This window comes from Oncorhynchus kisutch, linkage group LG5, assembly GCF_002021735.2.
Source record: "Oncorhynchus kisutch isolate 150728-3 linkage group LG5, Okis_V2, whole genome shotgun sequence".
NCBI lineage: Eukaryota > Metazoa > Chordata > Actinopteri > Salmoniformes > Salmonidae > Oncorhynchus > Oncorhynchus kisutch.
The window spans coordinates 75,801,020-75,813,293 of record NC_034178.2 but is presented as its reverse complement, the minus strand read 5'-3'; the positions used below and the strand labels follow the sequence as shown (position 1 = coordinate 75,813,293).

At 44.9% G+C, this 12,274-nt stretch overlaps 1 protein-coding gene across 18 annotated transcripts in view; it reads left to right on the top strand.

Moving 5' to 3' along the window:
* Positions 1-12,274, top strand: part of slmapa (sarcolemma associated protein a) — a 144,939-nt gene that overhangs the window by 87,874 nt on the left and 44,791 nt on the right. For 8 of the 18 annotated variants that reach the window (XM_031825836.1, XM_031825839.1, XM_031825835.1 and 5 more), the window contains 4 exons: positions 61-229; positions 886-936; positions 1,549-1,605; positions 10,850-10,909. In XM_031825836.1, coding sequence (XP_031681696.1) covers positions 61-229; positions 886-936; positions 1,549-1,605; positions 10,850-10,909 — 337 coding nt within the window. Of the gene's footprint in view, positions 1-60; positions 937-1,548; positions 1,606-10,849; positions 10,910-12,274 lie in introns of all 18 variants that reach the window. The other 10 variants (XM_031825842.1, XM_031825845.1, XM_031825841.1 and 7 more) reach the window with 4 other exon arrangements.

Genomic DNA, 12,274 nt, shown 5'->3' with positions numbered 1-12,274 from the left:
TAACATGCCCACAACTTTCCCTGTGCGTGTGTCCCCCTTTGTCCCTGTGCGTGTGTGTAGCTGGCAGAGGGTCGTCAGGAGGAGTTGACTCAGAGGGGTCAGATGGAGAAGAAGGAACTGCAGCTTTGTATTGATGAGCTGGAGGAGAAGGAACAGGCTCTACAGGCCCGTATCGAGGCCTTACAGGCTGATAACGACTTCACTAATGAACGCCTCACTGCCCTGCAAGGTTAGTAACGTAGAGACACACCTTTGCGGCGTGTGTCATAACAGGCCAGATTTAGGACTCTTGTGTTTGGTCAAAGCCCTCTGGAGTGCATGGTTTATCCATACATTATGAATCAGAATACCTGTATTTCTCTGCTGCTGAACTGTCATTGTCGGGGGTGAAGTGTTGATCCCAACCCTGGTGGGGGACACTGGGGACCTAGGCTTGCATGCATGGTACTCAATAAAATAGAATAAAATAATTTAAGTTGACATTTGGTCACTCTAGCCTTAACGCTAACCCTATTGCACAGGAAGTCCTGTCTCACATCTGACCTCTTTCTGACCACCTCTACCACTGCACCACCCGGGAGGCCCCCCCAAGACTATTTAAGTTGACCTTCGGTCACTCCAGTCCATGTCCTCCAAGAACAATTTAAGTTGACCTTCGGTCACTCCAGTCCATGTCCTCAGAACAATTTAAGTTGACCTTCGGTCACTCCAGTCCATGTCCTCAGAACAATTTAAGTTGACCTTCGGTCACTCCAGTCCATGTCCTCCAAGAACAATTTAAGTTGACCTTCGGTCACTCCAGTCCGTGTCCTCAGAACAATTGAAGTTGACCTTCGGTCACTCCAGTCCATGTCCTCTCCAATCCGTTGTTGTTGTTGTTTCCAGTTCGGTTAGAACAGCTTCAGGAGAAAAGCATAAAGGACAACAACACTTTAGGTGAGTGACGATCCGTTAGGCCGACCGTGTCTGTTAACGTTAGTGCTCTGCTTCTAACCCTGCATCACTCCTATGGAACCCTATTCCCTACCAAGTGCACTATATTTGACCGGGACCCTGGTAGGGAATAGGATTCCATATGGGACGTAAACCCCTCTTCTTACTAATCTGGCATGACTCAGAGCTTCTTACCTTCCGTTGCTTGTTATTCTTCGTCTTCTTCGTTCTGTCCGTCAGTCTTTCACCTTTTAATATGTTCTGTCTGAATGGTCGCTAGCTACTGGTTACTGTAAAACACTGTGGTCTAGGCCAGGTTACTGTAAAACACTGTGGTCTAGGCCTGGTTACTGTAAAACACTGGTCTCGGCCTGGTTACTGTAAAACACTGGTCTCGGCCAGGTTACTGTAAAACACTGCGGTCTAGGCCAGGTTACTGTAAAACACTGTGGTCTCGGCCAGGTTACTGTAAAACACTGCGGTCTAGGCCAGGTTACTGTAAAACACTGTGTGGTCCCGGCCAGGTTACTGTAAAACACTGGTCTATGCCAGGTTACTGTAAGTTGAGCTTGTTTGGGGTTGTTGAGGCGATGCTTCGTGTCTGTATACCGCTAGGAGATCCACCAGGAGACAATGACGTAGACGTTGACATCGACCTGAACCAACAGGAAGGTAGTATGGCTTTAGTTATTTACCTGGGATGTCTCTTGCTGTATTCTTCACAGCCTTCTCTTCCTGTTGGCTACATCTCTTAACAAAACACTGATAATCTGGGTGGTTTAAACCCAACAATGTGTCGAAGGAGAGTGATGAACTGGTTCCTAATGATGCTCTTTCCTATATCAGGTCAACTTGAGGGTGGAGTACTGTTCTGTAGGGAGTACTGGTGTTTCATTTAAAATTGTTCACAAGTTGTGTTGGATTCCATTGAATATTTTATTGTGTAGGTTAAACTAACAGGAAGTTGATTAACTATATATTCATCCATGTAGACTGAGAGGGAATGGTTATAATGTGTTATTGTGTAAACAGCACTGGTATTCTCTTGAAAGAATAGGATATACTCACTGTCCTAATGTAACTGTACATTACAGTAACTTTACTGTTTACGTTGGCACGTTGCAGTGGAGTTGAGCTCACGACATCACTGTCTGTAGTGGCAGAGAAACCAGGCCAGAAACTCTAGCACCTTCTGGTGTCTGCACATCTCTGTGTTCTATCGCTAACAAGACGGCCTTTCTGTGATCTATCACTAATCAGCTATCGTCACACCAGGCCTTCAGGTACCAGTGAACCTGTCCATCTCTTTGCAGTGAAGTGGGATCTCCCTGGATACCATAACATGAACAGTATTGCTTAGGCAGCAGGTCTGAGTTGCCACACACTGAGACAAAGCTTGTGTCGACTTACTGCTGATGTGAGAAGGGCTTTCTAAATACATTTGACTGATTTTGATATTGATTGACACCTAGTGGAGTGAAAGGTAAATTATTTATCGTTTTGTTCCCGATTCCACATGGATTTTGATCAGAACATCTTGGACTTATTGGTTCCGTTAGTAGTTCGGATTTGGCATTAGGCTACTTGATATTGGCATCATTGCAGGACAGGTATTGCGAACTATTACAGACGACAAAGGGAAGCACAGCTGAGAGCTGCCCAGTGACAATGGCCTAGCAGATGAGCTAAATTACTTCTATGCTCGCTTTGAGGCAAGTTAACACTGAAACATGCATGAGAGCATCAGCTGTTCCGGACGACTGTGTGATCACGCTCTCTGCAGACGATGTGAGTAAGACCTTTTAACAGGTCAACATTCAAAAGGCCGCAGGGCCAGACGGATTACAAGGCTGCATCCGAACATGTGCTGACCAACTGGCAAGTGTCTTCACTGACATGTTCAACATCTCCCTGACCGAATCTGTAATACCAACATGTTTCAAGCAGACCACCATAGTCCCTATGCCCAAGAACACGAAGGTAACCTGCCTAAATAACTACCGACCCGTAGCACTCACGTCTGTAGCCATGAAGTGCTTTGAAAGGTTGGTAATGGCTCACATCAACACCATTATCCCAGAGACGCTAGACCCACTTAAATTTGTATACCGCCCCAACAGATCCACAGATGATGCCATCTCGATTGCACTCCACACTGCCCTTTCCCACCTGGACAAAAGGAACACCTATGTGAGAATGCTAATCATTGACTACAGCTCAGCGTTCAACACCATAGTGCCCTCAGTGCTCATCACTAAGCTAAGGATCCTGGGACTAAACACCCCCCTCTGCAACTGGATCCTGGACTTCCTGATGGGCAGCCCCCAGGTGGTAAGGGTAGGTAACAACACATCCGCCACGCTGATCCTCAACACGGTGTTCCCCAGGGGTGTGTGCTCAGTCCCCTCCTGTACTCCCTGTTCACTCTTGACTGCACAGCCAGGCACAACTCCAACACCATCATTAAGTTTGCAGACGACACAACAGTGTTAGGCCTGATCACCGACAACAATGAGACAGCCTATAGGGAGGAGGTCAGAGACCTGGCCAGGTGGTGCCAGGACAACAACCTCTCCCTCAATGTGATCAAGACAAAGGAGATGATTGTGGACTACAGAAAAAAGAGGACCGAACACGCCCCCATTCTCATCGACGGGGCTGTAGTGGAGCAGGTTGAGAGCTTCAAGTTCCTTGGTGTCCAAATCACCAACAAACTAACATGGTCCAAACACACCAAGACAGTTGTGAATTTTTTTTTAAATTTTTTTTATTTCACCTTTATTTAACCAGGTAGGCTAGTTGAGAACAAGTTCTCATTTGCAACTGCGACCTGGCCAAGATAAAGCATAGCAGTGTGAGCATACAACAAAGAGTTACACATGGAGTAAACAATTAACAAGTCAATAACACAGTAGAAAACAAAGGGGGGGTCTATATACAATGTGTGCAAAAGGCATGAGGAGGTAGGCAAATAATTACAATTTTGCAGATTAACACTGGAGTGATAAAAGATCAGATGGTCATGTACAGGTAGAGATATTGGTGTGCAGAAGAGCAGAAAAGTAAATAAATAAAAACAGTATGGGGATGAGGTAGGTGAAAAGGGTGGGCTATTTACCAATAGACTATGTACAGCTGCAGCGATCGGTTAGCTGCTCAGATAGCTGATGTGTGAAGAGGGCACGACAAAACCTATTCCCCCTCAGTAGACTGAAAAGATTTGGCATGGGTCCCCAGATCCTCAACGTACAGCTGCACCATCGAGAGCATCCTTACATTTTGCGTCACTGCCTGGTACGGCAACTGTTCGGCCTCCGACCGCAAGGCGCTAAAGGGGGTAGTATGTATGGCCCAGTACATCATTTGGGCCAAGCTTCCTGCCGTCCAGGACCTATATACTAGTTGGGGGACTCCAAAAGGCTCCTTAATAGCTTCTACCCCCAAGTCGTAAGACTGCTGAACAATTAATCAGATGGCCACCCAGACTATTTGCAGTGACACCCGTTGCTATTCGCTGTTTATTATCTATGCATTGTCACTTTACCCTTACCTAGTAGGTAACAACACATCCGCCACGCTGATCCTCAACACGGTGTTCCCCAGGGGTGTGTGCTCAGTCCCCTCCTGTACTCCCTGGGGAATGCCTGATACTTGCCTGATATTTTTGTTCTGTTAGACAGGTAACTCTTTATCCACAATATAACAGGGGGTGTAAAGCCATAACACATACGTTTTTCCAGAAGCAGACTATGATCGATAAAGTCAAGCCACACTGAAATCTGACAAAACGGCCCCCACAGTTTTTTTTATACATTTCTCTCAGCCAATCAGGTAGCCTTGTGGTTAGAGCATTGGGCCAGTAGCCAAAAGGTTGCTGGATCAAATCCCCGAGCTGACAAGGTACAAATCTGTCGTTCTGCTCCAGAACAAGGCAGTTTAACCCACTGTTTCTAGGCTGTCATTGAAAATAAGAATTTGTTCTTAACTGACATGCCTAGTTAAATAAAGATCAAATAAAAAATGATTGTAAGTACAGTGCTTGTTGAATGTCCTTCCCTATCAGCGTGCTGAAAGTCTGTTGTCAATTTGTTTTCTGTGAAATAGCATTGTATCTGGTCAAACACCATTTTTTTCCACAGAAGTTTACTAAGGGTTGGTAACAGGCTGATTGGTCAGCTATTTGAGCCAGTAAAGGTGGCTTTACTATTCTTAGGTAGTGGAATGACTTTAGCTTCCCTCCAGGCCTGAGGGGACACACTTTCTACTAGGCTTAAATTGAAGATGTGGCAAATAGGAAATGTAATATTGTCCACTATTATCCTCAGTAATTTTCCATCCAAGTTGTCAGACCCCAGTGGCTTGTCATTGTTGATGGACAACAATAATTTTCTCACCTCTTCCACACTGACTTTACAAAATGACAATGCTCGTCTTTCATAATTTGATCAGATATTCTTGGAATGTGTAGTGTCAGCATTTGTTGCTGGCATGTTTAGCCTAAGTTTGTTAATCTTGCCAGTTAAAAAATAATTTAATTTGTTGGCAATATCAGTGGGTTTTGTGATGAATGAGCCATCTGATTCAGCGAATGATGGAGCGGAGTTTGCCTTCTTGGCAAATATAATATAATATATAATATAATTCTTTGTCATTTATCTTTGTATCATAGTGTAGTTTTATTCTTTTTATTCAGTTTAGTCATATTTCTCAATTTGCAGTACGTTTGCCAATCGTTGTTTAGCCAGACCTAGGTGCGAGTGTAAAATCTGATCTGTTAAAATGCTTTCTCTAATGTGCAGACAGTCAGTCAGCCTGTCAGGGTAGTGTCATCAGGATATTTCAGATTATGAATGATTATTCCCAGGGGTTGAGGGTGAATTTGCCCCTAGGTGCTGATCTTTGGTCAGTTTTGTGTTTTCCCCACAAAAGTTTAAGGTTAGGATTGGGTGAAGGGGAAGCTGATCCTAGATTTGTACCTGAGGGCAACTTTACCGCAGAGCTACTGTGTAACGGAGGAGGAATATGTGTACCACAAAGTTTCTGACATCCATTTCCTGTCCTACTGAAGCCTTTAGTTGACTGTGGTTTGGAGAATGCTGGCCGTCCACGCTGCCCGTGATGAAACCAGAGTGTACTGTTGTCAAGGGAACTGCTGTGAGCTAAGAGTTTAGGGTTAGCCACACATGTCTCAGAGCAGGCTATTCAAATGGTTTCCTGGTATAGGAGTATGTACCGTGTCTCAGGGCAGGCTATTAGAATGGTTTCCTGGTATAGGACTATGTACCGTGTCTCAGGGCAGGCTATTAGAATGGTTTCCTGGTATAGGAGAATGTACCGTGTCTCAGGGCAGGCTATTAGAATGGTTTCCTTGTATAGGAGAATGTACTGCGTCTCAGGGCAGGCTATTAGAATGGTTTCCTGGTATAGGAGTATGTACCGTGTCTCAGGGCAGGCTATTAGAATGGTTTCCTGGTATAGGAGAATGTACTGCGTCTCAGGGCAGGCTATTAGAATGGTTTCCTGGTATAGGAGTATGTACCGCGTCTCAGGGCAGGCTATTAGAATGGTTTCCTGGTATAGGAGAATGTACTGCGTCTCAGGGCAGGCTATTAGAATGGTTTCCTGGTATAGGAGTATGTACCGTGTCTCAGGGCAGGCTATTAGAATAGTTTCCTGGTATAGGACTATGTACCGTGTCTCAGGGCAGGCTATTAGAATGGTTTCCTGGTATAGGAGAATGTACCGTGTCTCAGGGCAGGCTATTAGAATGGTTTCCTTGTATAGGAGAATGTACTGCGTCTCAGGGCAGGCTATTAGAATGGTTTCCTGGTATAGGACTATGTACCGTGTCTCAGGGCAGGCTATTAGAATGGTTTCCTGGTATAGGAGTATGTACCGTGTCTCAGGGCAGGCTATTAGAATGGTTTCCTGGTATAGGTCTATGTACCGTGTCTCAGGGCAGGCTATTAGAATGGTTTCCTGGTATAGGAGTATGTACCGTGTCTCAGGGCAGGCTATTAGAATGGTTTCCTGGTATAGGAGAATGTACTGCGTCTCAGGGCAGGCTATTAGAATGGTTTCCTGGTATAGGAGTATGTACCGTGTCTCAGGGCAGGCTATTAGAATGGTTTCCTGTTATAGGAGAATGTACTGCGTCTCAGGGCAGGCTATTAGAATGGTTTCCTGGTATAGGAGTATGTACCGCGTCTCAGGGCAGGCTATTAGAATGGTTTCCTGGTATAGGAGAATGTACTGCGTCTCAGGGCAGGCTATTAGAATGGTTTCCTGGTATAGGAGTATGTACCGTGTCTCAGGGCAGGCTATTAGAATAGTTTCCTGGTATAGGACTATGTACCGTGTCTCAGGGCAGGCTATTAGAATGGTTTCCTGGTATAGGAGAATGTACCGTGTCTCAGGGCAGGCTATTAGAATGGTTTCCTTGTATAGGAGAATGTACTGCGTCTCAGGGCAGGCTATTAGAATGGTTTCCTGGTATAGGACTATGTACCGTGTCTCAGGGCAGGCTATTAGAATGGTTTCCTGGTATAGGAGTATGTACCGTGTCTCAGGGCAGGCTATTAGAATGGTTTCCTGGTATAGGTCTATGTACCGTGTCTCAGGGCAGGCTATTAGAATGGTTTCCTGGTATAGGAGTATGTACCGTCTCTCAGGGCAGGCTATTAGAATGGTTTCCTGGTATAGGAGAATGTACTGCGTCTCAGGGCAGGCTATTAGAATGGTTTCCTGGTATAGGAGTATGTACCGTGTCTCAGGGCAGGCTATTAGAATGGTTTCCTGGTATAGGTCTATGTACCGTGTCTCAGGGCAGGCTATTAGAATGGTTTCCTGGTATAGGAGTATGTACCGTGTCTCAGGGCAGGCTATTAGAATGGTTTCCTGGTATAGGAGAATGTACTGCGTCTCAGGGCAGGCTATTAGAATGGTTTCCTGGTATAGGAGAATGTACCGTGTCTCAGGGCAGGCTATTAGAATGGTTTCCTTGTATAGGAGAATGTACTGCGTCTCAGGGCAGGCTATTAGAATGGTTTCCTGGTATAGGACTATGTACCGTGTCTCAGGGCAGGCTATTAGAATGGTTTCCTGGTATAGGAGTATGTACCGTGTCTCAGGGCAGGCTATTAGAATGGTTTCCTGGTATAGGTCTATGTACCGTGTCTCAGGGCAGGCTATTAGAATGGTTTCCTGGTATAGGAGTATGTACCGTGTCTCAGGGCAGGCTATTAGAATGGTTTCCTGGTATAGGAGAATGTACTGCGTCTCAGGGCAGGCTATTAGAATGGTTTCCTGGTATAGGAGTATGTACCGTGTCTCAGGGCAGGCTATTAGAATGGTTTCCTGGTATAGGAGAATGTACTGCGTCTCAGGGCAGGCTATTAGAATGGTTTCCTGGTATAGGAGTATGTACCGCGTCTCAGGGCAGGCTATTAGAATGGTTTCCTGGTATAGGAGAATGTACTGCGTCTCAGGGCAGGCTATTAGAATGGTTTCCTGGTATAGGAGTATGTACCGTGTCTCAGGGCAGGCTATTAGAATGGTTTCCTGGTATAGGAGAATGTACCGCGTCTCAGGGCAGGCTATTAGAATGGTTTCCTGGTATAGGAGTATGTACCGTGTCTCAGGGCAGGCTATTAGAATGGTTTCCTGGTATAGGAGAATGTACTGCGTCTCAGGGCAGGCTATTAGAATGGTTTCCTGGTATAGGAGTATGTACCGTGTCTCAGGGCAGGCTATTAGAATGGTTTCCTGGTATAGGTCTATGTACCGTGTCTCAGGGCAGGCTATTAGAATGGTTTCCTGGTATAGGAGTATGTACCGTGTCTCAGGGCAGGCTATTAGAATGGTTTCCTGGTATAGGAGAATGTACTGCGTCTCAGGGCAGGCTATTAGAATGGTTTCCTGGTATAGGACTATGTACCGCGTCTCAGGGCAGGCTATTAGAATGGTTTCCTGGTATAGGAGAATGTACTGTGTCTCAGGGCAGGCTATTAGAATGGTTTCCTGGTATAGGACTATGTACTGCGTCTCAGGGCAGGCTATTAGAATGGTTTCCTGGTATAGGAGAATGTACTGTGTCTCAGGGCAGGCTATTAGAATGGTTTCCTGGTATAGGACTATGTACTGCGTCTTAGGGCAGGCTATTAGAATGGTTTCCTGGTATAGGAGAATGTACTGTGTCTCAGGGCAGGCTATTAGAATGGTTTCCTGGTATAGGAGTATGTACCGTGTCTCAGGGCAGGCTATTAGAATGGTTTCCTGGTATAGGAGTATGTACCGTGTCTCAGGGCAGGCTATTAGAATGGTTTCCTGGTATAGGTCTATGTACCGTGTCTCAGGGCAGGCTATTAGAATGGTTTCCTGGTATAGGAGTATGTACCGTGTCTCAGGGCAGGCTATTAGAATGGTTTCCTGGTATAGGAGAATGTACTGCGTCTCAGGGCAGGCTATTAGAATGGTTTCCTGGTATAGGAGTATGTACCGTGTCTCAGGGCAGGCTATTAGAATGGTTTCCTGGTATAGGAGAATGTACTGCGTCTCAGGGCAGGCTATTAGAATGGTTTCCTGGTATAGGAGTATGTACCGCGTCTCAGGGCAGGCTATTAGAATGGTTTCCTGGTATAGGTCTATGTACCGTGTCTCAGGGCAGGCTATTAGAATGGTTTCCTGGTATAGGAGTATGTACCGTGTCTCAGGGCAGGCTATTAGAATGGTTTCCTGGTATAGGAGAATGTACTGCGTCTCAGGGCAGGCTATTAGAATGGTTTCCTGGTATAGGACTATGTACCGCGTCTCAGGGCAGGCTATTAGAATGGTTTCCTGGTATAGGAGAATGTACTGTGTCTCAGGGCAGGCTATTAGAATGGTTTCCTGGTATAGGACTATGTACTGCGTCTCAGGGCAGGCTATTAGAATGGTTTCCTGGTATAGGAGAATGTACTGTGTCTCAGGGCAGGCTATTAGAATGGTTTCCTGGTATAGGACTATGTACTGCGTCTTAGGGCAGGCTATTAGAATGGTTTCCTGGTATAGGAGAATGTACTGTGTCTCAGGGCAGGCTATTAGAATGGTTTCCTGGTATAGGAGTATGTACCGTGTCTCAGGGCAGGCTATTAGAATGGTTTCCTGGTATAGGAGAATGTACTGTGTCTCAGGGCAGGCTATTAGAATGGTTTCCTGGTATAGGACTATGTACTGCGTCTCAGGGCAGGCTATTAGAATGGTTTCCTGGTATAGGAGAATGTACTGTGTCTCAGGGCAGGCTATTAGAATGGTTTCCTGGTATAGGACTATGTACTGCGTCTCAGGGCAGGCTATTAGAATGGTTTCCTGGTATAGGACTATGTACTGCGTCTCAGGGCAGGCTATTAGAATGGTTTCCTTTGCATATTGTTTCTTCATATAATTTTGCATAACTTGTTTTTCCTCTTCTTTTGAGACATTCACAATCACTCTTTTGTTTTCTGCATGATAACACCACCTTTTTAACTTCATATTACCCTTGCTGTGTGGTTCCTCTCTTGGACTGTCTGGGTGTTTTAACTTCCTTGTTCTGTTGCATGATGGGTACTGTGGTTTACCTGCCAGTGATGACTCTAGCTGTTGTTTTTGCATCGATCGTTTGTACTCTTCTGTACATTTTTACATCACACTGCTTTGAGTGGTGCTGTGTTGAGAGAATTCCAGCATGCCAAATTAAATTTGCTTACTGCTAATTGGTTGATGAACAGCGTTTTATTTGGTTCGCTGTTTTTAAATGAGCTAACTACCTACTACTGCTGCTCAGAAGCTAGCTAGAGGCTAATCCTGAGACGAGGTCTAGAGATGGATGCTTCTCTCACTCAACAGGTGCCCCATTCAGTCATCGTCACGTTTTGACCTCAATTTCTCCCCTCTACAGCCGTGAAACAGTTGAAAGAAGCAGTTGGCTCGTCGTTGCACAAGCTGGCCAACTTTGACGGTAAGTGTTTGTTTTCTTGTTATGTTTATGTGTGTGTTCTCGTTGGTTTTCCTACTTGGCTGAGGCCATATGGTTGTTTAGTTAGTCTACTTGGCTGAGGCCATATGGTTGTTTAGTTAGTCTACTTGGCTGAGGCCATATGGTTGTTTAGTTAGTCTACTTGGCTGAGGCCATATGGTTGTTTTAGTTAGTCTACTTGGCTGAGGCCATATGGTTGTTTTAGTTAGTCTACTTGGCTGAGGCCATATGGTTGTTTTAGTTAGTCTACTTGGCTGAGGCCATATGGTTGTTTTAGTTAGTCTACTTGGCTGAGGCCATATGGTTGTTTAGTTAGTCTACTTGGCTGAGGCCATATGGTTGTTTAGGTAGTCTACTTGGCTGAGGCCATATGGTTGTTTTAGTTAGTCTACTTGGCTGAGGCCATATGGTTGTTTAGGTAGTCTACTTGGCTGAGGCCATATGGTTGTTTAGTTATTCTACTTGGCTGAGGCCATATGGTTGTTTAGTTAGTCTACTTGGCTGAGGCCATATGGTTGTTTAGTTAGTCTACTTGGCTGAGGCCATATGGTTGTTTAGTTAGTCTACTTGGCTGAGGCCATATGGTTGTTTAGTTAGTCTACTTGGCTGAGGCCATATGGTTGTTTAGTTAGTCTACTTGGCTGAGGCCATATGGTTGTTTAGTTAGTCTACTTGGCTGAGGCCATATGGTTGTTTAGTTAGTCTACTTGGCTGAGGCCATATGGTTGTTTAGTTAGTCTACTTGGCTGAGGCCATATGGTTGTTTAGTTAGTCTACTTGGCTGAGGCCATATGGTTGTTTTAGTTAGTCTACTTGGCTGAGGCCATATGGTTGTTTTAGTTAGTCTACTTGGCTGAGGCCATATGGTTGTTTTAGTTAGTCTACTTGGCTGAGGCCATATGGTTGTTTTAGTTAGTCTACTTGGCTGAGGCCATATGGTTGTTTTAGTTAGTCTGCTTGGCTGAGGCCATATGGTTGTTTTAGTTAGTCTACTTGGCTGAGGCCATATGGTTGTTTTAGTTAGTCTACTTGGCTGAGGCCATATGGTTGTTTTAGTTAGTCTACTTGGCTGAGGCCATATGGTTGTTTAGTTAGTCTGCTTGTTATTATTATTTATTCAGGCCCAGGCATGTTCACTGAGTGATTGATCATTAGAAAATAAAATGAAACATTTAGTTAATTTTGATTGTACAAATGTGCAGGCATATAAGTGTCGGGAGATGAGTTTTGCTCCTCTCAAATGTGAAATGTGAATTTTTTTAATCAAATGCTGATTTCCAATACTTTTCCCTAAATGTAACTGATATGAGGTGTTAATACTAGAGGTCGACCGATTATGATTACGAT